Raw genomic sequence first — 23934 nt, forward strand, 5'->3', positions numbered from 1 at the left:
GTTCGGTAAGTGCTGTGTGGATGCCCATGCAGTGCAGCTATGAGCTAGAAAGCTCACAGTTATGTATCTGACTGTGAAGTCCTAGGCGCAGATCCTCAAAGGGATTAAGGTGCCGAACTCCCATTGATGTCAAATACCGCCTTGATTACAATGGGAGTTAGAGGATCTGGACCTCAGTGCCTTGGTTTTTTGAAGTTCCCAGTAACCTGGGAAATAACAGAGTCCAGGGTGGAGTCCCAGACCCAGAGAAAATTGTGATTTAACTAAAGAGCTTTGCTAGATGGATTTTGTTAAGGTGTTTTAGTCAAATCTCTCCCTCTTGGGATCCTCCCTCAATCAAACCTGCTCTCTGGTCTCCTCTGCAATTGGGGCAGCTGGTCAACAGGCCCTGGAGTCAGAGGATCCTCCAAACACGTCAAGCCCTGATAATCCAGGACCCTGTCCCTGGGGTAATCAGGCTTGTCCCATACTGAGATTCAATAGGGAAGCCACTGCCTGCTTTCTTCTGCTGGACTCTGGAAGACCCTTGTGTTCTGCTTGCCCCCTGCTTGAGCTTTGCTTGCAGTCGGTGGAGCATACCATGCACGGCGATGTCCTTGGTGTCCTGGAGGAGGGCACTCCCAGCGGAGACCTGCACCGTGATGGTGTTCGTCCCCTCGGTGGCGAAGGTGTAGGAGACGCTGCTTTCCAGGGTGATGAGGGGCTGCAAAAGCCAAACACAAGCAATGATGACAGAACCCCGTTCTAGGACTGGGGTTACAGTATCTTCTTGGACTCACAGAAATGACACATGGAACTGGCCTGTGGGGCCATTTTATCCGTCCCACCACCAGCTAATACAGCACTGCTCCTCAGGGCTTTCTGCATTTATACAGGACTCAAGTCACGGCCCTTCCCAAACTTCCCCTATGGAGACGCTCCCGCAGCCAGGTACGTCTCTGACTACCGTGGCCCCACAAAGTCGCGGGACCTCCTGGTCAACCTCCTCCTCGCCCTGGCTAAAATGACCATCTACGCAACCAGGGAGAGAAGGTTGGCCAATGGAGACTCCTGTGACTGTGGGGCTTGTTTCCGGTCCTTAGTCCGTTCACGTATCTGGGCGGAGTTCCTCTGGGCGGCGTCCACTGGCTCCCTTGACGCCTTCGAGGAGCAGTGGGCGCTGTCCAGGGTTCTCTGCTCAGTGTCCCTGTCAGGCTCCCTTCTTATGACCCTTTGACCGCACTCCTGTCCCTGTTCTTTTATTAGTTGGCCCCCGAAATTAGTGGGTTTCTGAGGTCCTGTAGATCCTCCCCTTAGGCTGGGGGGGTGGATCCTTTAGCTTCCGCCCGCCCAGTTCCCAGAAACCCAATAGATACTGCAAATACTTCCTGAAATTCAGCCTCAAAGGTTCCTTTTGCTGAACTGCATCCCCTTCCTCTAGTTATACCCAAGTGGAGCACAATGAGCAACTCCACAGTATTTGCAGAATGCCGTATTCCTCCCTCCCTCCCGCCCCACAGCTCTAAGTTAGCCAAGCTATATACAGAGATTGCCTTGAATGAGCGTTTGGAGCCAGGTTGGACCCCCCCACACACACACAATTTGGATGCCATACCTCCCCCGAAGTGTCCAGACCCAAGCTATGGCAGTCATGCCTAACTCAAGCTAGATGTTTAACGCTGCCTATCTATCTCAGTAGCGCTGTGGCCCTCGTCGCTGTCGTCTCTGAGGACTTGACATTAGTACGTGGATCATCACAGCATCCCTGCGAGGGAACCAGGGTGGTGCAGTGGCTGGAGGGCAGTAGTGGGGTACAGGAGACCTGCATTCTACTCCCAGCTCTGCTAGTTGGTGACCTTGGGCAGGCTGCGTTGCCTCTGTGCCTTAGTTTCCCCATTCTGTAAAATGGGAATAATGACACTGACTCAGAGACCGAATGAGTCTGGTCACGCTAGCCCTATAGTGCTTAGGGATTGTGAGCTATAAGTCACTACATAGAAGCAAAAGAACAAGGTGCTTCTAAACTACAGGGAACATTAGCAATTGTCTTACAGGTTACCAGCCATGATTCCATCCCAAAATAACAGCAGCCAACGTTGTCTTCAAAACTGCCTTTTTCTTGCGTGTGCCTGTGCTGGATGTTGTATTATTAAGGCTGGTTTCACCTGCATCATGGAGTTTTAACATTCAGCCAATTCCTTCAATTTAATTCAAGCGTCAAGGCTTGGGAACGAACTCTAAATTAAATCAAGTCGTTTAAGGTTCATTTGCACAATTGTATCAGACAGTCGGACACATTTATTAAACCGAACCTGTGTTAAGCCAAGCAAACTGGCCTTTGATCATATTGCAAACGCAGCAGACCAGCAATTCACTACAGTGGCTGTGTGTGTGTGTGTGTGCGCGCGCGCTTAATATGGAAGTGGGGCTCTTTAAAGAATGGGGTTGAGTGCAGGGCAAAGTTTGCTGTGCACTGATGGGATTGCAAAGCTGCATACGAGGCATTAGGTGCTGTGATACCTAGTGGCCTAGATTCACTCTTAGATCTAGTGGAGGGTGGCTGCGGAGGCAGAAATGGCTACACCTTCCCCTCTTCTCCGGTGGAAGGAGGCTTGAAATGGCAAGTGGCTTGAGCAGGGAAGGGATGTGCGAGTTCTCAGCTGCCTTTGCGAGCACAGGGGTGTCTCTGGAACTCTGCTGACATCCCAGCGGAATCCCCAGGTAGCTCTGCCTGTCCTTCCTTGGCTTTCACCCCCAGCCCCCACAGGGAGCAGCTGGTATAAACGACCCCCCTCTCTAAGACAGCCGGCGTGTATCCCAGGTGCAGCCCGCAGCCGTACACTGAGCTGATTTGCTCCTAAGAAAAGCAGCCTTTTTGCCTTGAATTAGCGGCGGATCCCTGACCCACAACCGTGCACATTAAACGAGCATTGGAGCAGGATCCCACATGCCCCGTGACATGAGTTAGTGAAACCCACACACCTCCTGGGTGTGGTGTTCTGCCCCAGCTAGTGGCACTAGACACTTAGAGAGAGAGAGAGAAAATGAGTGGGCTTAGCAGCCAGCTGGCTGTTAGCTCACACAGTAGACGCTCCTGCACTAAGTTCATGAGGCCCCCAGGTTCAAGCCTGCCTGCTGATGAATGGGGTGTGTCGGTGTTACGTTACCATGAGACAGAGGCTGCAGGCAGCAGGTGTTTTACCCAGAGAGTGCAGCAGGAGCTCGGAGCCAGCACGGCTGTGGTGCTGCAGCAGAGCCAAAGGGCTGGAGCATGTGGCAATTTCCATATCTGGGAGCCATATGGGCTCAGCAATGCAAAATGGCTTGTGCTGCTTCCCTCTTGGTAGGATCCAGAGAAGGCTGCTCAAGCTTGAGTATCCATGGAGCTAGATGGGGTTGGTGCAGCAGAGGAGCTAAACTCCATGCTCTTCTCCCTTCTGCACCCCTCGCCTGAGAGCCCCTTCCCCTGCAAAGGTTGCTAAAGAGGTGGGGATACTGCTACAGAGGGGGCAGATTCCCCCTTCTGAAGAGAAGGGCCCCAAGCTGTGATCCCAGGAAGAAATGGATGGTAAGAGAGGCAGCTGCCCCCAGAACCTCCTGCCAGGAGCCTGTCCTTCTCCATAGGCCTGGTGGCTTCCCCCCTGCTGACTCCGGCCCTGGAGGAGTCTTGCACATCCTCTGCAGTCTCTCTACAATCTCCTGAGCTTCCCCTCTCCATCACATCCTCCTGGGGCTCTTTGTAGGGCCATTGGCCTGATCTCTGCCAGGTGTGCCTCATTCTGTCATCAGAATTGGCTAGCTCCAGCCCCTACCTAATGGCTGAGCCACGCTGGTACAAGGACACAGAGAAAAAAAATGAATCATCCTTGTAAAACATTCACCATGTCCATAGGAAGAGTCAGAAAATACATCATCCCTCAACACAAAAAATCCACTGTGCAACTATGATCAGTTGTTTGCATTCCCCCCAGTTGCACCCTGTTATTACCTCTGTAGCTGTCGTCGCGCAAGATCTAAACAAACACACAGGGGCTGTGTGAAGGCTGCAATTATCCGAGTCACCCCTCTGCACTCAGAGTGCCCTGCTAATTTACTATCACACGCCAGAGTTTGGGAGAGAGAGTGGGTGCCCATGCCGCATCTCTGTATTCCCTTTGCCATCCGTAAGCCGAGTGCTGCGAAGCCACAGGACACAACTCTGGGGCACGGGTGTATTTGTAACATATCCTGCTTCCAGGGTGAGGACTAGGCAACAAGAGGTCCATGGCAATGGATTAAAGTCTACGGGCAATTCTGGATCCCTGGGTTGACATAGATGAAAGTGACACAAAATGACACCTTCTCCAGAAAGCCAACTCCACTTTCGTTAACAGAATCTGATGAGACTAGAAAGATGACTAATCACCTTGCTGTATTACTAGCATTAACTATTTTTACTCCATGCACGTCTAAAGCATCCCTCACCATGGCATCTATATCAGCCTATACTGTCCATGGGTTCGAGGTTACACTGAACAGCCCAGGATTCCACTGGAAACCAGTCACTTACAGATCTGAGACTCTGCAAACAAATTGCAGAACTGTTAGAGCTGAGAAGAGATTTGCAGCCACTTAACTCCACTTTCCCATCCTTATCTTATTTTTAAAGGCTCAAACGTTCATACCCCATTCTTAACATGACCTCCAGTTTTGTGGGCACAAATGACCGCAGGCACAATTTTCCACCTGCAATTTATACTGCTTTGATGTCTCAGGCTATGTCTTCCCAGCAAAAATAGATATATTTTTACATCAAGATAGCTAACTTGAGCGCTTGCCTTGATGTAGTTAGTCAAGATCGACCCCAGTTGGGGAGTACAACTATCTCAAAGTAAAAACCACACCTTTTTTGCTGTGAAAACACAGGCTTAGTTCATAGACTATCACAGTTGGAAGGGACCTTAGGAGGTCATCTAGTCCAACCCCCTGCTCAAGGCAGGATTAATCCCCAGACAGATTTCTGCCCCAGGTCCATAAGTGGCTCCCTTAAGGATAGAACTCACAATAGTGGGTTTTGCAGGCCAATGCTCAAACCACTGAGCTATCTCTCCCCCACCCTGCTGTGAATTAGGGATGTAGACATTGAAGTGACCAAAAACACCCTCACAAAACTGCAACGACATTACTTCTCTTTGCAATTTACATCTGCATAAATGGAGGGCAGTGTCTGAAACTGTAGCCCACAGGTCTCTCAAACAATGGAACCTGCATTAAAGAGCATCTCCAGTAGGCAGTCTCCTGATTTATTCCTTTAGAAACATCTCCAAAACCGCCAGTGGAATTCATTTCAACTTTTCATAAAGAGATCCTTTGTAGTAGGCAACGGAGTTTTGCCAATCCCTTTGCTTAAGAGAGGTTTCACTTTTATCTTTAATATGTGCTCATGGCCCTGAACAATAGGCATGGTCAGGCAGGAGCAATTCATTGGGAACCTTGCTTGAATTTCTAGACAGCGATAGTTATTTGAACACCAGCAGCTTTAAAGTACTGTGTTGGAATCGAGCATTATACACTGTATACTGGTATATAATGGCAACACCAATGGTTACTTGAACACTCGCAGCTGTTAAATGCTGTGTTGAAACCCAGCATTATCCAGTATATAGTGGTATATAATTTTGTTAAGTTGCAAGCAAACTCAGGTAATAACAATGGTCTGCCAAGCACAATAATAAGCAGCGGCAAAAATGTAATGACTCCTGCAACACCACCACAAGGGGGAAAATAAATCACAATGGGCAAAGTTCAGATAACGAACAAACCTTTTTAGATCCAGGGAAAAAAACTCAGCAAGAGCAGCGTGTTTTCATTGCTGCTCAAACAACATTCTGCCCTGCCAAGCCACTGAGGTAAGTACAATATGATAAAAAGGGACCGTACCTTGGTGCTGTTACCAAACCACCAGAAGTAGGTAAGGGTGCCCGATTGACTTGGCCACACCACCGCGGTAAGGTTGACTTCCTTATTCCTAATGGCAACGAAGGGTACGTTCAGATGGACATGCTCCACTGGACCTGCGGGAGGTGATCTCATTATTACAGGCATCTCAGTAAGTCCTCCTTACACAACGTTCTACAATGACGCAAAGCAAAACTCTCTCCCCTTTTTGAAGTCAACCGAGTTCCACCAGCATAAATTTGATGCAATGGAGGAGAGACTCAAACCCTTAGAAGTTTACTTAATGATAGACGATGATACCAGATTAACAACCCTGGAGACTCCAATTCTTTGTTGAGCTTTTATAGGGTTGCATCATAGGAGGCAGGTGTGCAAGCTTCCCCTCTGTGGCCCAACCACTGTGTCTCAGAATTGGAGCTGGGATGCACAAGCTGTTAGGGTTTTACAGGATGATTTAGATTCTCTGCCCATTCAAACCTCGGCCTGTTGGAGCCAGCTAGAATGATGCTTTTTATAACGCTGACATCTGTCTGCTAGGAACCAAACTGAAACCCACCAACTCATTGCACAGATCACCAAATAGCTCTCAGATAGCTATGGATTTCAATCTCACCAGCTAAGCTGGGTCCTCTAGGTGAAAGGGCCCATAACCAATTACCAACCCTCCCAGCCATGTTGGATGGACAAATTTCCCCCCTTGAGTAAACCAACCTACATAGCAGGGATGGACAAAATCAGTCCAGCTAGGGTTTTATATGGTTGTTCATCATCATTCTATCTGAGCACCAAGACACATCAGAAAGGACCCTCCAGCCGCTCTTTAAACTGAAAACAGTCCTCTTGCTTCGTGGTTTGAACCCAAACCCCCAAACATTTTCAATATTATTAATAATAATATTCCAGTAGTGACCAATATCCACAGTTATGGTCCACCACCACATTGTGCTAGGTGCTGTACAAACAGAACAGAAAGATGGTCCTGCCCCAAAGAGTTTACAATCTAATACAAGACAAGAGGTAACAGATGGCTACAGACCGACAGGCAGAGGAGGACAAGGAAACTATGATACAGTACTGATCATCGCGAGAGGCAGTGGTCAGAGTTTTTTGTGGGCATCACAGCAAAGGACAGTTTTAAGGAGGGATTTGAAGGAAGAGAATGAGGTAGCTTTGCAGAGATCTATGGGGAGCTTTTCCCAAGTGCAAAGAGGCAGAAAGCACAAAGATGCTAATTTGAAAATGTAACTAGTGAGTGATTAATATTCATAATATTTGACAAGCCTCCGAACTTGGTATTAACTGTGTCATGAAGCAGAAATACCAAAGCAATCTAAGAACGTTTATGTTTGAGGTATTCATGACCTGATCAAAGCCAGGTACTAATAAGAGTCTTCTGAGAGCGCTTGGTCTCATGAGATTTCCAGAACAAAGAAGTCTGAATAAGTCTAGGCAAGCATCTAAACCTCTTGCTCCTTTTTGATCTACAGCGACACCTGGGAACTTTTTGGGGTCAGCTGTCATTGGTAGTATTTTCTTCTCTACTTTTGGTAATTATGGGCCATCTTTATCTTTCTATAGGAAGAGTTCTGAGAAGAAGAGCGAACCGAGAGATTAAACAGATAATCTCCCTTGCTTCTGGAATGGTCGAAAAGATGACGATTCAGCAGGAAATCTTGTTGCAGCAGCAAATGGCCAGAAATAACTCTAGTGCTCACTCCCAGTGCATGACAATTGAGAATTCAGTTCCTCGCCACAGAAATGAAAAGAACAAGAGAAAAAAAAACAGATGGAGAAAACGCTAACGTTTTCGGTTGGAACTTCAGCTTTTTCTCCATCTGCTTTTCCCCCTCCTCTTGCTTTATTTTTTTGAGGGGGAATGAATTTAAATTGGTAATTGAGATGCACTAGGCATGCTAGCATGTTGCTGATTATGTCTTATCGGTGCTGTTCAGATCTGGTAGTCAGATGGACCTCTCCTGTTAGAGAGGAAAGGCGGGTTTGTGGATAATGCTTGGCCTGGGGCTAAGTAGAGCTAGGTCTGATTCCCAGTTCTGCCACAAACTCTCTGTGTGACCCTGGAAAAATCACTAAATCTCTCTGCCTCAGTTTCTCCTCTCTACGATGGGAAAGTTAACCCTTCATCAACTTGACTTGTAAACTCTTTGCAGGCTAGGGACTGACTCCTACTATGTGTATGTACAGCCCTAACACAACGGGACCCCAGGCTTGGTTGAGGCCTTGGGTGCTGCAGTTGTCTCCTTTTGATGGGGAAAACAAGGCAGCCAGACACCAGACATGTGCACTATCTTTCTAGGAGTGAAGGAGTTGCCTTAGTCTCTCAGATGCTCAGAAGACACGGGGTCCAGGCCTCAATATACCCTAAGCGGGGGTGGAGTGAGGAGGTGAGCGGTGAGGCGAGCAGCAGGTAAGGGGATGAGGAGGCAGGAGGCGAGCGGCAGGTGGGGGAGTGAGGAGGGACACAGGAGGCAGGTGGGGGGGGTAAGGAGGTGAGTAGTAGGCGCATAGGCAGCGGGTGCAGCCCCCCTTTGGGGAGGCTAGCCCCTGACTCCACCCCTTCTGCCTGCGCTCCCCCACAGGCAGCTGGAGCCCCGAGACCCCCTGACATATATGATAATAAGTTGAGATCATTAATATACTGACCTATAGGAGATGGGCACCCCAACATTAGTAGGGTGAGGAAATACAATCAAGGAAGAGGGGAGAAATCGCTACTGAATATGCATTAGACATAGTGGCATCAGCGGAACATGTTATAAAAAAGTTCTATCCCAGCCTGCGGGCAGAAGGAGAGAGAGATGTAACCCTTGGGAGGTGCCAGCATGGTGCCCACTGGTGATGAGGAAGAAGGTGATGGTGATGGAGAAGATAATGCCTAACACTTCAGGTTGTTCTGCATGGGATGGCGTGAGTATATGGATGTTTGGATGTACATTCCGTATTGTTTCTACCTACCTTGCTGGGCGAGAGTGTCTGTGACTTTGCTAAAGGTATTAATAAACTATTGTAAGTACAGACGGTTTCCTAAAGTGTGAGGGTTGCAACTGTGCACATCAGGGTTCCCAACTGAACAGTAATTTTAATAATACGGGGCCTGATCTTGAGACAAGCACCTGTCAAACCTCAAAGTGATAACTGGGAATTCTTAAGTAATCAATATAATTAATACACAATCTTTAGATCAAGCTACAGGTCCAAAGGGACAGTGATGGGGTCTAAGAGGACAAGGGAGATGAAGACAAAGAGGCTCAAAGAGTCCCCGGCTCTAGAATCTCAATATCGAACAGCAAATCCAACAATAAAATTGAATAATCCCTGAGCAATGGGTTGCTATTACTGGCTAACAACTACTTTTGTTAGCTAATGGCCCAAGGTGAAGCCAAGAGCAGTTAATGCTCCAATAACTGGATGTTAAATGCAGTTGTGATTGATTCTGAAGGAATTACAAGCATGGTACAAGATTCAAGGCACATTTTTACTCTTTCACACACCTAGCTTGGAGTTTAAAACCGATCCTCTCCACTGGCTCTTGCCATTTGGACACTTTTTAGACAAGCGTACCCCTCGGGGAGTGCAGCAAATGAAACGCAGGAGGGAGAGAAGGTGTATTTGCAGGCTGAGGGTGAAGATAGTTGAGCTTCATGAACTTCCATCAGGAACTTGGATTAAAGGGTATAGCAGTGACTGCAACAGGAGCTCTCAGACTAGGTGGCCTAATGGTCCAAGCACAGGACAGAACACTCGGATCTCCTGCATTCCTATCCTGGGTTATTCACTCTCTTCTGTGGCATTAAGAAAGTCACTTAATTACTCTGGATCTCAGCTTTCCAATGTATAAAATGGGGTTAATGATAGTTACCTCCTTCACGTGCATTTGTGAGGATAAAATAGCTAACGTTTGTCAAATACATTAAAAATGAAAAGCACTATATAAGTATTCACATATTATTAATGCTCCAGAAAATGTTCCAGGCCTAATGACTTTGTAATATTTAATCAGCATTGCCCACCCCAAACATTCAAAAATCATGAGTCACAGACCCAAAGATCAGGATAATAAAAAAGAATAATATATTTGGAGTTTGTTTTATTTTTCTTCTGATTTCTGAGCCATTAGAATATGCTTGGCTCTCATTTTCAAGCTTTTCTTGAAGCCATGAGGCCTAGAAACTTACGTTGTTTCAAAATGAAAGCTGAGATTTTAACACGGTCACGTGACTTTAGGAATTGGGGATTTCAGAAAAGAGCGATATCAAGAGCAGAGAATTATAGAAATCAGGATTTCTGTCCCACTGAAAAGTCCAATATTTCTATATTTGTTTTTGTCCCATATTGAGACATACTAAAATAACAAAACTTTTTCTAACATGAAAAGTTCCAAACCATTTTGATTCAGAAACGTTGAAATGTTTTGTTTTGAGTCAGTTCAACTTTAAACTGTATCTGCCTCTGTATGTGTTAAAACAGTTCAGTTAAACTGTTGCAAATCCCTGTTAGTATGGTCTCAGAAGGTATATTTTCACTGAACAGCTAACCCCAGTGATCCGCACCTGGGTGTGAGCAGCCAAGTTAGCGTAGCTCAGGTGTGAGCATGCCCACAAAAAAGCCCTACTCATGTTACTGCGTCCTCACTGTTTCTACACTCGCCCATGTGTCTGGGGGGGACATATCCCATGGTTCTTTGTGCTGAGAGGCTCCAGGATTTCTTCCCAGTCACCTGTGTCAATTGTGGGAGAACCTGTGTGCCCTTTGGGAGGAATTGTGGGGAAGGGCATTGGAAGACTATCAGCATTCAATTGATTTTGCCTCATTCTTCCCTCAGTGCCAGGCACTCTGGGTGGACTACATAGCCCATGATGCACCACATGGCTCAATGAAGTGAGACTGAGGTGCATCATGGGAGATGCAGATCAGCCAAGAAGTCCACAGGAGAGAATGGAGGCACAAAGGACCCAAATTACAACTCCCAAGGGCACCACATCATCTTATGTTGATGCAGTTAAATGTTGAATTGACTTGAAACCAAATGTTTTGGTGCAGTTTAACAAACTGAAAGGACTCAACTCATGTTGAAGGAACGTGTAACAAGGTATTTCATTTTGATTTGCCTGAAGGAAAATCGAAAAATCGTGTCCACGGAACATTTTGAGTTCATGGAAACCATATTTTCTGTTGAAAAATCATTCTGATGGAAAATTTCCAACCAGCTCTAATCATGAGATTTGCAATAAAATCACGAGAGGTGGTAACATTATTTAATTTTTTCTTGCAGTGTATTTTTATGGATCTGTTTCATAACAGCAATAAGCCAAGCCAAGGCAGTGTGTATTTTTGGGCATTTATATTGCTTCTCCAGAAACTTGTCCACATCTATTTGGTCTAGAAACTGATGGGAAGACTGGTGAGACCAGGTTCATTTGTGAGCTATGTAGCATTTTCTGCTAAGTTGGAGATACTGATGAAATAAACCAATCTTGTGGTGTTTTCTCTTTTTCAGAACTGTCCAGAACCACAAAGTGCGGCAGAGCATGAGAATGAAATATAACTATCACAAACAGTAGCTAAAACTACCTGCAGTTTTTAAAACCCTAAGGAAAGGTTTGAGTTGTGTTTTGAGGGATTGATTCCTGCTGTCTGAAGTATGTTCATCTATCCCCTGCATACAAAGCTGGCCCTTTAAAATCCCTCGTTGCATATGTGAACGGAGAATCTTCTTTTAGAAGAACGTGGTGAAATTCATCCTGCAGGTCAGGATGCTAGTTATAGGGCTGGGACTGCATGAACTGTGAGCCATGTATACAGGCCGGGATGAGAAATTTCCTAGGGTGACTGGCCTCACTGAAGTAAATGGGAGTTTTTCCATTAGCCTCAATGAGGCCAGAATTTCACCCCTAGAGTTTAGCACTGACATCAACTTACAGACCACATGTAGGAAGAGGACAGCAGTGTCGGAGCCCAGGCTGTTTTCCGCGTAGGCCGTCACCTGAAAGATCCCAGCGCTCTTATAAACATGCCTGATGCCCTCTTCTATGGGGCTGAAATTAGCATAGGACATGGCAATACCATCTCCGAAATCCAGCTGGATGTTTGTCCGCTGGAGATCGCCCTGCAACAGAGAGCACTGTGGTTAGGAAGTCGGCTGATAAGGGTGATTGATGTTACACTCCATCCCGCTGCTCAGCTTCACTTTGTTAGTGCGAAGACAACCCCGGCACATGGCAAAACGATCGCTGCCAAATGTTGCAATGCCCCCAAACACAGCCAGAGCCAGCCCAGCTCCTATATTATATCTATTGTATATCATCAATGCCCAGAACAACCTGGACATTAAGAGGTGCGAGCAGGTGTTATCCTCCCACTCCTGAACCAGTGGTTCAAGGGTGCAGAACGCCACTACAGTGCTGCTTATGGGGCACCCGAGATGTGTCTATATTGGGGGCAGTTGAGATGGGAGGAGCTGCATAGATGGCAGGTTACATCTCTGCTGAAGGACTAGCTAGGAGCACCTTCCAGGTGCTGCTGGAGTGCACTGCATACAAGAAGAGGAGGGAGTACAAATGAGTGACCAGCAGCAGACAAGAAATCCCAGAGTCTTAGGCCTTGTCTACTGCAATGGTTTCATTTAAATCAGTTTTTAAAGCAGTTCAGTTAAACAGTTTCGAACCCCTGTTAGTTTGGTCTCAGAGGGTATGTTTTCACTGAACAGCTAACCCAGGTGATCAGCACCTGGGTCTGAGAACCCAGGTTAGCCTAACCCTGGCATGAATGCGGTCACAGCAAAGCCCTTCCCATGCTACTGCATCCTCACTGTTTCTACACTCACCCAGGTGTGTCTGGGGAGACATATCCCATGGTTCTTTGTGCTGAGATACTCTAGGATTCTTTCCCAGTCAACTGTGTCAATTGTGGGAGAACTTGTCTGCCCTTTGGAGGGAACTGTGGGGAGGGCACTGGAGGACTGTCAGCACTTGAGTGACCTAGCCAGCATCCCCGCTGCAAAGTGGACAGGTTCCAGCCTCAGTTAAACCAGGGCCCGGGTTCTAACCTCTGCCCTCAACTGGGTGAGCTAGCCTGAAATTGGAGCACCTACAAACCCAGGTCAAAGGTTTTGCTGTGTGGATGGTAGGGAGGTTTGGGCTAAAACGCAAGGAAGCGCCCGAGTTAACTGCAGTGAAGACAGACCCAAAGTGGTTTATTTTTAAATTTGTTTCTGGTTAAATCAAAATAAGCCTGCTTTAAACGAAAATAAAAGCGTCCACATGGCGTTCTTCACCGATTTAACTAAGTCAGTTTAAAATCACCCCTTCCATTAAATCTGTGTAGCTCTCTGTGCAGATAAGCACTCACGGCCCGAAATCCTTTCTTTAAGGTGATAAGGATTCCAATCGCATCCAGTTTGGACTGGGAAAGTCGGTAAAAGAGAGAGAATGTCTGAGTACATCCCTGGGATGCTCCACTCCAGAAATCAAACAGATTCTATCTCTATAACTATTCAGAGAGAGGAGAGAGATTCCAGCTCAAGATCAACCACTGCTCCTGAGTTTAACTTGCTTTCATGAGCTGCTGTAAACAGCCTGCTCCCACGCAAGTCAACAGCAAAACTCCCACGTGCTACAATGTGCAGGGTCAGGATCAAGGCTAATGATGTAGATCCACTACATGCTGGTCTAATTAGTGGAGGGAAACTACCATGCAGCTCAGACCCAGTTAATACTTCTCCAAGCCACCTCCCTCCCTCGGACTTCACTGGAATAAACTACCATAGTCGCAGGGTTGCATTAAACCCCAAAGAGGCCAGGTGATTAAAAGCACCATTTTGCATTTGCTGTGCAAAACAGGGATAGCTTCCCACAATAACAACCAGATTCAGGGTAGATTTTCCGCTCTGATCTCCTCTCTCTGCGCAGGTCACGTGGCACGAAGGGAACAGAAGCCTTCCATAATTCCCTGTTTGGGATGCCCCCCAGTGTGATAGCATCCCCAACAGGCTTAAAGCTGAGACGGCTGGCTCCCTCCCTGCAGCCCTCAGAGTGCACTGGGGGCAGAGAGGAGCATTGGCTGGAGGTGATAGGTGGTCCTTTGGATACCATAACTACCTGAAGCAAGCTAGAGCAGCACTCAGGATGCGCTAACCTGCACTGAGTCTGAAGCAGAGAATCAGGAAGACTTAGCCAGTTCCCTTGTCCTCATCCACCAAAAAAGGTTTGATCATCAACACCCCCTCTTTCCCCCTGATCCTCTGCAGAGGGAGCAGCCAACCAATTGGAAAGTGGCTTAGGAAACACAACAAAAGGTGGACAAAGCCAATGACACAGCAGCATGTCCACTCAGGCTCCGGGACAAATCTTTCCCTACCGTTACAACTTCCTTTTACGTAGTGACGGTCAGAGCTGGACTGACAGCGCCGGGGAGTGGAATCTCTTCCACAGCACAGACAGTGACCGTGTTAGCTTCTTCCCAGCCAATGTAGCTCTGCCTTGAGCCATAGGGATTGTATCACTTAACAGCCAGGTCCATTCCATCCATGGCCTCTCTGCTGGGACAAAGAGCCAGGGTGCTGTGCATGCATGAAGCTTTTGCGAGGATGACACTTGGGTGAAATCCTAGCCCCATTGAAATCAAAGGGGAATTTTGCCATTGACTTCAATGGGGCTTGCATTTCACCTTTGTTCTCATGGAACATGGAAAAGTCCTATTGAATTTGATAGGGAAGAAGCAAACAGGCTTCTGTAGAAATGTAACTGAGTGCTATAAAACCCAGAGGATTTAGTAGAGGGTGAATAGGACGCTTTTAAACCATCCTATAGAATTCTTTAGCAAGGACAGAATGCTAGGATGACCAGACAGCAAATGTGAAAAATCGGGATGGGGGTGGGGGGTAATAGGAGCCTATATAAGAAAAAGATCCCAAAATTGGGACTGTCCCTATAAAATTGGGACATCTGGTCACCCTACAGAATGCTCTGTTGTACTCTCCAGGACAGTTCAAAAATTGGATAGAAAGGTTACTAAAGGAAGGTTTTGAATCAAGGTCGGATTGGTTTTCTAAACAATCAGCTCTAGGAATTATTCTGGGGAAGTTCTCTGGCCTGTGTTATACAGCAGATCAGACTAGATCAGGGGTGGGCAAACTTTTTGTCCTGAGGGCCACATCGGGGTTCCAAAACAGTATGGAAGGCTGAGTAGGGAAGGCTGTGCCTCCGTAGACAGCCTGGCCCCCGCCCCCTATCTGCCCCCTCCCACTTCCCGCCCCCTGACTGCCCCCCTCAGAACCCCCGACCCATCCAACTCCCCCGGTCCTTGTCCCCTGACCATCCCCTCCTGGGACCCCCTGCCCCTAACTGCCCCCCCTGGATCCCACGCCTATCCAACCACCCCTGCACCCTGTCCCCAGACCACCTCCCAGGATCCCCTGCCCCTTATCCAACCCTCCCTCTCCCTGCTCCCTTACCAGGCCACTCAGAGCACCAGGACTGGCAGCCACACTGCCCGGTGGGAGCCAGCCATGCCGCCGCGCAGTCTAGAGCACTGGGGCAGGCCGGTGGCTCTCGCAGCCGCACTGCCCGGCAGGAGCTCACAGCCCCGCCGCTCAGAGCTCTGGCTGCATGGCGTGCTGAGGCTGAGGAGGAGCGGGGAAAGCAGGGGACTAGCCTTCCCGGGCGGGAGCTCAAGGGCCGGACAGGATGGTCCCACAGATCAGATGTGGCCCACGGGCCATAGTTTGCCCACCTCTGACCTAGATGATCGCAGTGTCCCCTTCTGACCTGGGAATCTATGAATTCACTACGGCCTGTTAAATGCTACAAGATTTCTCTGTGTGGGCCTGCACTGAGCCTACAAACTCATTTCACAGGGATGCCACTGAACGTATGGCAGAAAACAGAGCTGGTCTGGATTCAGTCCTGGTGACCTCTGGGCGAAAACTCCATCACCCATCTCTGGAGTTCCATGCTCGTCCACGTCATTTTCTTTTTGTTTCCCTTATTGATTGGTGGCTGGGTTTTTGGTTTGTTTGTTGGTTTTTTCCCCCCCTCCCCTTCCTACAAAGGGAAGGTTTTGATATGGAGATTAGGGAACAGATTTCTAATAGCTAAACAGTAGCAGATGATCCTTCCACCCAATTACTGGCCTCGCTCTTTAATGCAGAGCCAGCGATAGCGCTAATCTGCCTTTCCCCATTTCCTTTGCTGCGGACTGGTATTTGGAATATCGAAAGGTGGCTGCTTGCCCCACGTACAATGGGTTTATGAATATAAATTAAAGCGGAAATGAAGTGGAGGCATTTCAAATGGATAAAAATCATTGGTCTCCAGATATAATCAAGAGGCACTTTCTATAGCGTTGGTCCTGTACACAGCTCAATGGGAATGTGGTAATGGCCTGCCGTAACACTTGCAACTCGGTCAGTGGAATGCAAGGGGCAGCTGACGGGCAGCGGGAATCAGTGGAAATGGGTGTTACCTATAAGATACCTTGGCAGCTCTTCCTCACTGGAGTTCAGCTGGGAAAGTTTTCCAGATCGACGGCTGCACTGGCAATTTGTCAGAAGCCCACAAGCGTGCAGAGAATGGGTGAAATCTTGGCCTCACTGAAATCAATACCAAACTCCCATTGATTTCAATTGGGCCAGGATTTCCACCCATACCTTTATATATTTACATATTTTTACCATCTAGGAATAAATATGCAGAGTCCTAAGATTTGCTCAGGCTTGTTCTTGTCTTTTCAGTTTGCTAGCAATAAAAACCTGCAGCTGAGCAGCTCTGTCCTTACCTTGCAGTACCAGAACGAAGGCTGCAATGGTAGGGAGCTGATTTCAGTGGCACAGCTCCCACCTGGTGCAGAGTGGCAGGGGGACCCGGGGCTCACTTACTCCATTCCCACCTACTTCAGCAAACCAACAAAGAGACTCAGACCTATGCTTACTTGTGTGTGCCCGGACCCTAGGTCCAGGGAGCTCAGGTGGGAGTGTATTCTTATTCCTTCTTCCTTATTGCTTAACTGTACAATCTAAGTCACAATCCAGAACTAAATTAATAAAAATATAACAAAGCTATATATACCTTCAATATATAAAACCCACCACCATGTGCTTATTGTAGGATTACCAGCATGGAGATCTTTTAACACCCCGCTACGCAATAGGGTGAAATCCAAGATCCACCATAAATCTAGGGAAAATTACCTTTCGGAAGAACATGTGGCATAACCTTCAGCTCCTAATGGATGAGCTTAGGTCCAGCCATTCATACTAGCATGTTCAGGACACCCAGAAATAGACAAAATAGAAGTCACTGGTAACTGAGCACAGAGCCATTGGATCAGATCGTCGTCTTGTGTTGTCCACCAACTTGAACGGAGCTACACACTAACCCCATCTCAGGAGCTGGCACACTGTTATAACACATGAAGCCAAGCACATAACTAACACATGCACAATCACACACACACACGCATTAGTATTTTTTAAAGCCCTGTCAAACATACTTCTGGCTTGAAAACTAGAGGGAAGCAGGGATTTTACTATATTTCCTCAAGTTTTGTAATAATCAGAGCTGAGGAAAATGAAAATTGCTTTGTTTTCTCTGATTTTTTTTCCCTACGGTTTTCAGGTTTCTGTCAAAAAAGCACAAAACTGACTTTTTTTGTTTAAAACTGAAACCTTTTTGATTTTACCTAAAAAAAAAACTCCCAAGAAAAATTCTCCATAACAGAATTTTTGTCATGAAAATTTACATTTAATTGAAAATCCATTTTTTATTAGTAAAATGTTTCAATGGACACATTTTGATCACCTCTAGTAACAGTAGATAGCTCCAGTGCCCTGTGCCTAAAATGTTATAATCAGATCCCTTTTCAATATCTTAACCCTACCTATCTGTTTATTCACCAGATCCTTCAATCCCTGAAACCTTGTGCCAACACAACTCTTCAACTACCTTGCCTGCAACCTTATTCCTGTCTGTTTATCATTCTTTGTCTGCAGCTGTTCCGCTCGAGTTCCCTAATAAATTACTACTAGAGTCCTAATTTTTAGATTGTCTGTTCTTTTCTGAACTCCCACTCAATAATGTCTCTACAAATCTTTATACCCTGTCAAATCTAAACAGATAAAAGAATCAGCCAGGTAGACAAGAAATTCCCATTGTGCAGAAGCAGGAGGAATATGAATCTATGCAAAGAGACCCTGTCATCTCAGACTGGCTACAATGAACCATTTCATTACATTATATTTTTTTTAATGAAAAATATGTGGATACTTAAAAAAACCATCAGGTTAGAAAAAAGTATTAGAAGACAGCATGATACCATAGCTAGGGCACTGAACTGGGAGTCAGGGAAGATGGCTTCTGGTCCCAGATCTTATAGTGACACCACAGAATCACTCAGGAGGTCATCTAGTCCATCCCCCTGCTCAAAGCAGGACCAATCCTCAACTAAATCAGGACCAATCCCCAACTAAACCAGTGACTTTGGGCAAATCATTTCACCTCCCTAATACTGTTTCCTATCCCTCCTCTGCCTTTTCTGTGAAGACTGAACACTTTGGGGCTGGGATGGTCTCTTTTTATGAGTTTGTCCAGCTCCTGGCTCAATGGGTCCTGATCTTGGTTGGGGCCTTTAGAAGACACTGTAGCGCACATAATTCATAATCATGGTATTTAGGCTAAAGGAAATCAATGACAAAAGTTTTACTTTTAAAAATATTAAAGCATCCCTCTGTCCTTTGGAAACCTAAAGACACCTCCATTGAATTAGAGCAGGAAAGCGAAATAGACCAGAAACAGACAGTGAAGCTGACCAACCTGGGTTTTTTGTCTGAGCTGAGTGAACTGCACAAAGATAAACAAACAGAACACAGATTGCCAAGTAAACCTGATTTCTCAAATTCTCTCTTTCCTTTTACCAAGGATGATTAACACTTACGTTCTGATCCCATCTACACAATCTGCCCTGTCATTGTGACACGGGGAAGGCATTTGATAATTTCCCACGTTTCTTTCTTGCGAGCACATTCAATGTCGGCTGGGAGATTTTTAACAAGGAAATTATGTTTGATTAAAGGTATCCACAAAATGGCAGTGTCCAAAATGGATACAGCTGGGATTTTTAAAGAAGCCTGATGGATTTAGGCCCCCAAATACCATTTCCGTGGGATTTGGGTGCCTAATGTCCCAACACATGCCGTTGAAAATTGTCCTGCGAGAGTGCCATGAATCGGTGACCTGTCAAGGCTTTGTGTCAATCCACTACCTGGTGGTGAAGTTTTCTGGACAAACTCACCCCAAACGAAGGCCTCCTTGCTGAATACAGAGCGGTATTAGGGGGCAAGCCACAGCAATCGATTATCCATGGGAGGCTGGCAAAGGGGATCAGACCAAAGGTCTGTGATTTCCAAGAGATCCTGACAAATCACGTGCCAGAGGCTCATGGCAACACGGTGATTCCAGATGCCACTCTGAGTGCCCTGGGGACTGGATCGCTCGGGCATAATCCTCAGCCACATCAAGCTCCCCCTGGGTGCATCTGAATGAGGGAGGTGAAAGTGGGGCTACGTCGCACATCACGCTGTCCTGATCCCAAGGGCCAGCCCCTTAGGGGCTGTTACACTGACGGGGACTGGCTACAGGGCAGTGATCTCTGGCCCTGCCCCCTCTTACCCCCAGCCCTCTCCAGTCACAACCCCAGGCCCGGGTGTGTTGGGGGCAGACTGGATGGCACACAGCCAGCTGCACTGGCTTTACCCTATACCAGAGCTTTACCCCAGCTGCCCCTGCGTAGCTGCCTGAGCAGTGTAACCACCCGGAAGCAGGGCAGTGAGCTGGCCCCTCTACTTAGCCACAGATCATGAGCAGTGGCAGTGAAACCCGCCCAGACACAGATTTCTCCATTGCGCCCTCAACTCTGATCTCCAGGGAGCCCCTCTATGGGAGAGAGAGTAGCCGAGCCTCTCGTGCGCCATTCAGCCATTGCCCTCTAAGCTGAGACCATCAGACAGGGAACTAGGTAGTTGAAACCACAATGGGGGTTTTTGCAACATGGTCAATTATATCTCTAGGATCCTCAAGGGAGGCCATCAGGCAAAAGGTCCTTTTATTGCAACTGCTGTCGAGGCCCCAGGAAACGCCCTTATCCAGCGGATGGGGGGTAGGCCACAGACTCCACCACCTGCTGCAGAACTGTGCAGCGCGACCTAGGCTAGCATTGTCCATTGGTCTCTGGCACAGCACGGAGAGTCCATGGTCCATGACTAAGGCTCCTGGGCACTACCGCAGTACAAGACATGGCCATCATCACTCCCTATAGTTTCAGAGGGGAACAGCAGCTAGCCAGAGGTATACTTCCTTAGTCAGGGCTTGTATCAATAGTGCAGGGGTCTAGGAGGGGAGTCCCAGCATCACTCTGACCTGGGACTTCCTTATGACCATGACAGCCAGAAGTATTGTCTGGTGCCATCTGTACTAACCTCAGACTGGGCTAATGTTTCAGAGGAAGGAAGAGAAGGGGGATGGTCTCAGCTGGATTTCTATGCCCACCTGAAACAGCTGATGGTTGGATTTTCAAAGAGGCGAACAGAAGTAAGGAGCCCAATTCCCACTGAAAATCAACGAGATTCGGGCATCTCACCGCTCTTTGTGTCTCTGAAAATCTTCCCCTACACTTATGCCCTATCCTGGCGTGTCCTTCTACAGGCTTGGGCTAGACAGTGCCGAGGCTGCTCCAGCCAGCAGACACCGTATCATGATAACTAGTAGAGCTTTGCAGCCCTCCGTGCACTGGGACGTTCGTCATTCCACCCACCTTCTGCGAAAGGCTTCCAGTTTGGCCACCTGAATGCCATTCTCCTGATGAAGCCAGTAAATGAAAGGAAGGGGGCAGCACGCACTTCAGTGCTCCAGCAAGCCCAGAGACCTACCTCTTCCATAAGGATGATGAAGGTGGTGTTGTGCCCTTGCTGGGCAAGCAGCTTGCCGTCAGAGGTGAGGACGTGCAGCCCACGTGGGGCTTTGCCGGGGCACTGTTCCGCTCTGGCCATGTATTTCTCCCGCAGCCCGTCCGTGCAATTGTTAGACACAATCCTCCGATACCTGGGGAACATGGACAATTCAGGTGGGGCTCGGGAGAGCAGGTTTTATTTTTGTAACGTACACATTCCAAAGAGCTGCCCCAGGCTGACAGCCCACATGCTCCCCTCAAATCAAAGAAACTCAAAGGCTTTATTAATCCGCAGAAGCCAAACAAATCACGATCCAGCCGTCTCCGGGGACCCTGGCTTCACTGGTGAGAACAGTTTCATATTGTTGAGCCGATTCTCTGCATACCACTTTGAAAGCTGGAGAAGGCCTATTCAGCTCCCTGTTCCGTCTCCCTGTCTCCTGCATTATGGCATTTCGTTATGCTTTCGTTACACTGTGTCTGCTCCTATTCTGCTCCAAGGCACCCTGAATGATTTGGCAGGAGCTTTGTCCAGCTCAGTTTTAAATGATTCAAGGAGCAGGTTTCTCTTGGCTCCATTCAGAAGCAAAGCAAAGAGATTAGCTGCCTGTGAGGACACTTGGCAATTTGTTGCCTTGTTCCAGGACAGGAGGGAGAGGGAGGGATAGCTCCATGGTTTGAGCATTGGCCTCCTAAACCCAGGGTTGAGAGTTCAATCCTTGAGGGGGCCACTTAGGGATCTGGGGCAAAAATTGGTCCCCCTAGTGAAGGCAGGGGGCTGGACTTGATGACCTTTCAAGGTCCCTTCCAGTTCTAGGAGATTGGTATATCTCCAATTAATTTTTTTTTTAATTTAATTTAGATTGACTCTCCTAGTCATTGCCTCGCAGAACCAGGGAAGGTGAGCAGGACTTCAGCAGCTGTTCCCCACTCCAGCACATCCCTGCTGCCAGGGGCTCCCCCAGCTGCAGCCAGCCCACTTTAGTGACAATCTTTCCCCGTGGAGTGGTTTCCTAAGACCCGTGAACACAGCCTTACAGTAGCCCAACTTTCATTGGCAAACCTCCAGGACACAGCCAGCATTTGTGAGCAGGGCGTGGCACTCATGAGCAACCCTACAACAGACCTCCAAGTAGACATCTGCTGAGGCACACAAAGAATGTTAAAATGACAAACCAGTGTCTGCCGCCCACTATTCCGGAGTGACCCTACCAAAACAAACCAGCGTCTGCAGCCCGGTGTTCTGGAGCAACCCTACCAAAACAAATCAGTGTTTGCAGCCCAACATTCTGGAACAACCCTACCAAAACAAACCAGCGTCTGCAGCCCGGTGTTCTGGAGCAATCCTACCAAAACAACCCGGCATCAGCAGCCCAGCATTCCAGAGTAAACCTATCAAAACAAACCAGCATTTGGAGCCCAACATTCTGGAGCCACCCTACCAAAACAGACCAGTGGGCAGAGCCTGGTACTCGTGAGCAACCCTGCGTCAGCCCTCAAAGCACAAGCAGCCTAAGAATATGAGGAATGTCTCAGTAACAAACCAGTATGTGCAGACCCAGTGCTACTGCACAAACTACTAAATACACAGGGTGAAGGCGGGAAAAATTGGGTAAGGATGCACAGCATAAATCCAAGCTTCCTAAAGAGTTGTTATAAATAAGAACAGTAAAAGAGAAACAAATTATATGAAAAATCACGGAAAATACCCTGAGCGTGTCCGTTTACATGTTCAGCAGCTACTCAGATGGATATTTTGATTCTCACTTTACTTTTGCAGCAGTGGTGGCATGAAGTGTGGGCTCCCAGGATCATATATCACTTGAGAGCAATGCAATATCTACATGTCACTTATGTTAATGGACTTCTCTCAGTGCCTGAGGAATGAGGCACAATTCCATATAGACGAGGCTGCAAAAAAGCAACTCGCAAATAAGGCTGGAAACCCGCCAGGCAGAGTAGAGATAACGCTAATGGTCTAGACTTACCGTAAATACAAGGTCACCAAAAGCGAGAGCCAGCTGGACTTACTTACCCGGTGCTGTTCAGGTAGCTCTGGCCAAGACTGCAGTCTTTTGGCAAGGAGGACGGGTTGAACCAGAAAGCTGGCATGCACTGGTTGTTACTGTGCCTTTCATAGCCATAGTCACTATGGAAACAGAAAGGTAATGAGGAGCATCAGATCATAATAATTAAGCACTGGAACTGTTTATCTAAAGAGGCTGTGGAATCCCCAGTATTGGTGGTTAAGAACAGGTCAGACAAGCACTTGTCCGGGATGGTCCAGGTATACTTAATTGTGCCCGAGTGCATTGGGATGGACTAGATGACCTCTTGAGGTCCCTACAAGTTCTAAGATTCTATGTGCCCTGGGTCTCCACAATCTTCGGGAATCACCTATTTACTAGAGCTGGCTGGGAAATTTGAGCTAACTTCTTTTTCCTGAAAAAACAAGCTTTATTTTTAATGACCATAGTGGAAGAGAAAATGCGGGGGTTTTGACAAGCCATGCTACTGATGGGGGGAACAGGAGAAGGGCTGTTCTTTCTACTCATCCTGCCTTCTAGTCCATCAATAAGTATCCAAACTTGGATGCCTTACTCGGATTTCACTGTGTCCATTCTTGATCAAAACTCCCAGGGGTGTCAGAAGGAGTCTTGACTCATGGCAAAGTAAAACCAGAATAACTGATTCGGCAAAGCTCTTAAATGTATGCTTAACTTTAAATGCATGCTTAAGTCCATCCGAATTCCACAACTCACACGCTTAAGCCCCATTGACTTTGTTGGGCATTAAGAATATTGGAATGGATTTAAACACATGATTAAGTGCTTTGCTGAATGGGACCCCAGTGACTGCCCAAATTAGGGAGGCTAACGCTTTGCTAAGCAGCACTGAACACTGAAACTGGAAGCATGGGAGACCCATTCGATGGGCTATGCTACAGAATGGGGAAGAATGCAGCCCCAGAAAGCTTTGCCGAACAGTAAGCATTGCACAACTTTGGAAGCTTTTTGTTCCATGTGGTGACAAGAGAGGAAGAAAATCTGATTCACTTCGAGC

General features: G+C 47.4%; 1 protein-coding gene across 6 annotated transcripts in view; it reads right to left on the bottom strand.

Moving 5' to 3' along the window:
- SORCS3 (sortilin related VPS10 domain containing receptor 3) overlaps positions 1–23934 on the bottom strand; it is a 465994-nt gene that overhangs the window by 24073 nt on the left and 417987 nt on the right. For all 6 annotated transcript variants that reach the window (XM_045025354.1, XM_045025356.1, XM_045025355.1 and 3 more), the window contains 5 exons: positions 22907–23020; positions 20852–21023; positions 11854–12040; positions 5899–6032; positions 580–703 (listed from right to left, as the gene is read on the bottom strand). In XM_045025354.1, the coding sequence (XP_044881289.1) occupies positions 580–703; positions 5899–6032; positions 11854–12040; positions 20852–21023; positions 22907–23020 (731 nt within the window). The remainder of the gene's footprint in view (positions 1–579; positions 704–5898; positions 6033–11853; positions 12041–20851; positions 21024–22906; positions 23021–23934) is intronic.

Source organism: Mauremys mutica, chromosome 7, assembly GCF_020497125.1.
Source record: "Mauremys mutica isolate MM-2020 ecotype Southern chromosome 7, ASM2049712v1, whole genome shotgun sequence".
NCBI lineage: Eukaryota > Metazoa > Chordata > Testudines > Geoemydidae > Mauremys > Mauremys mutica.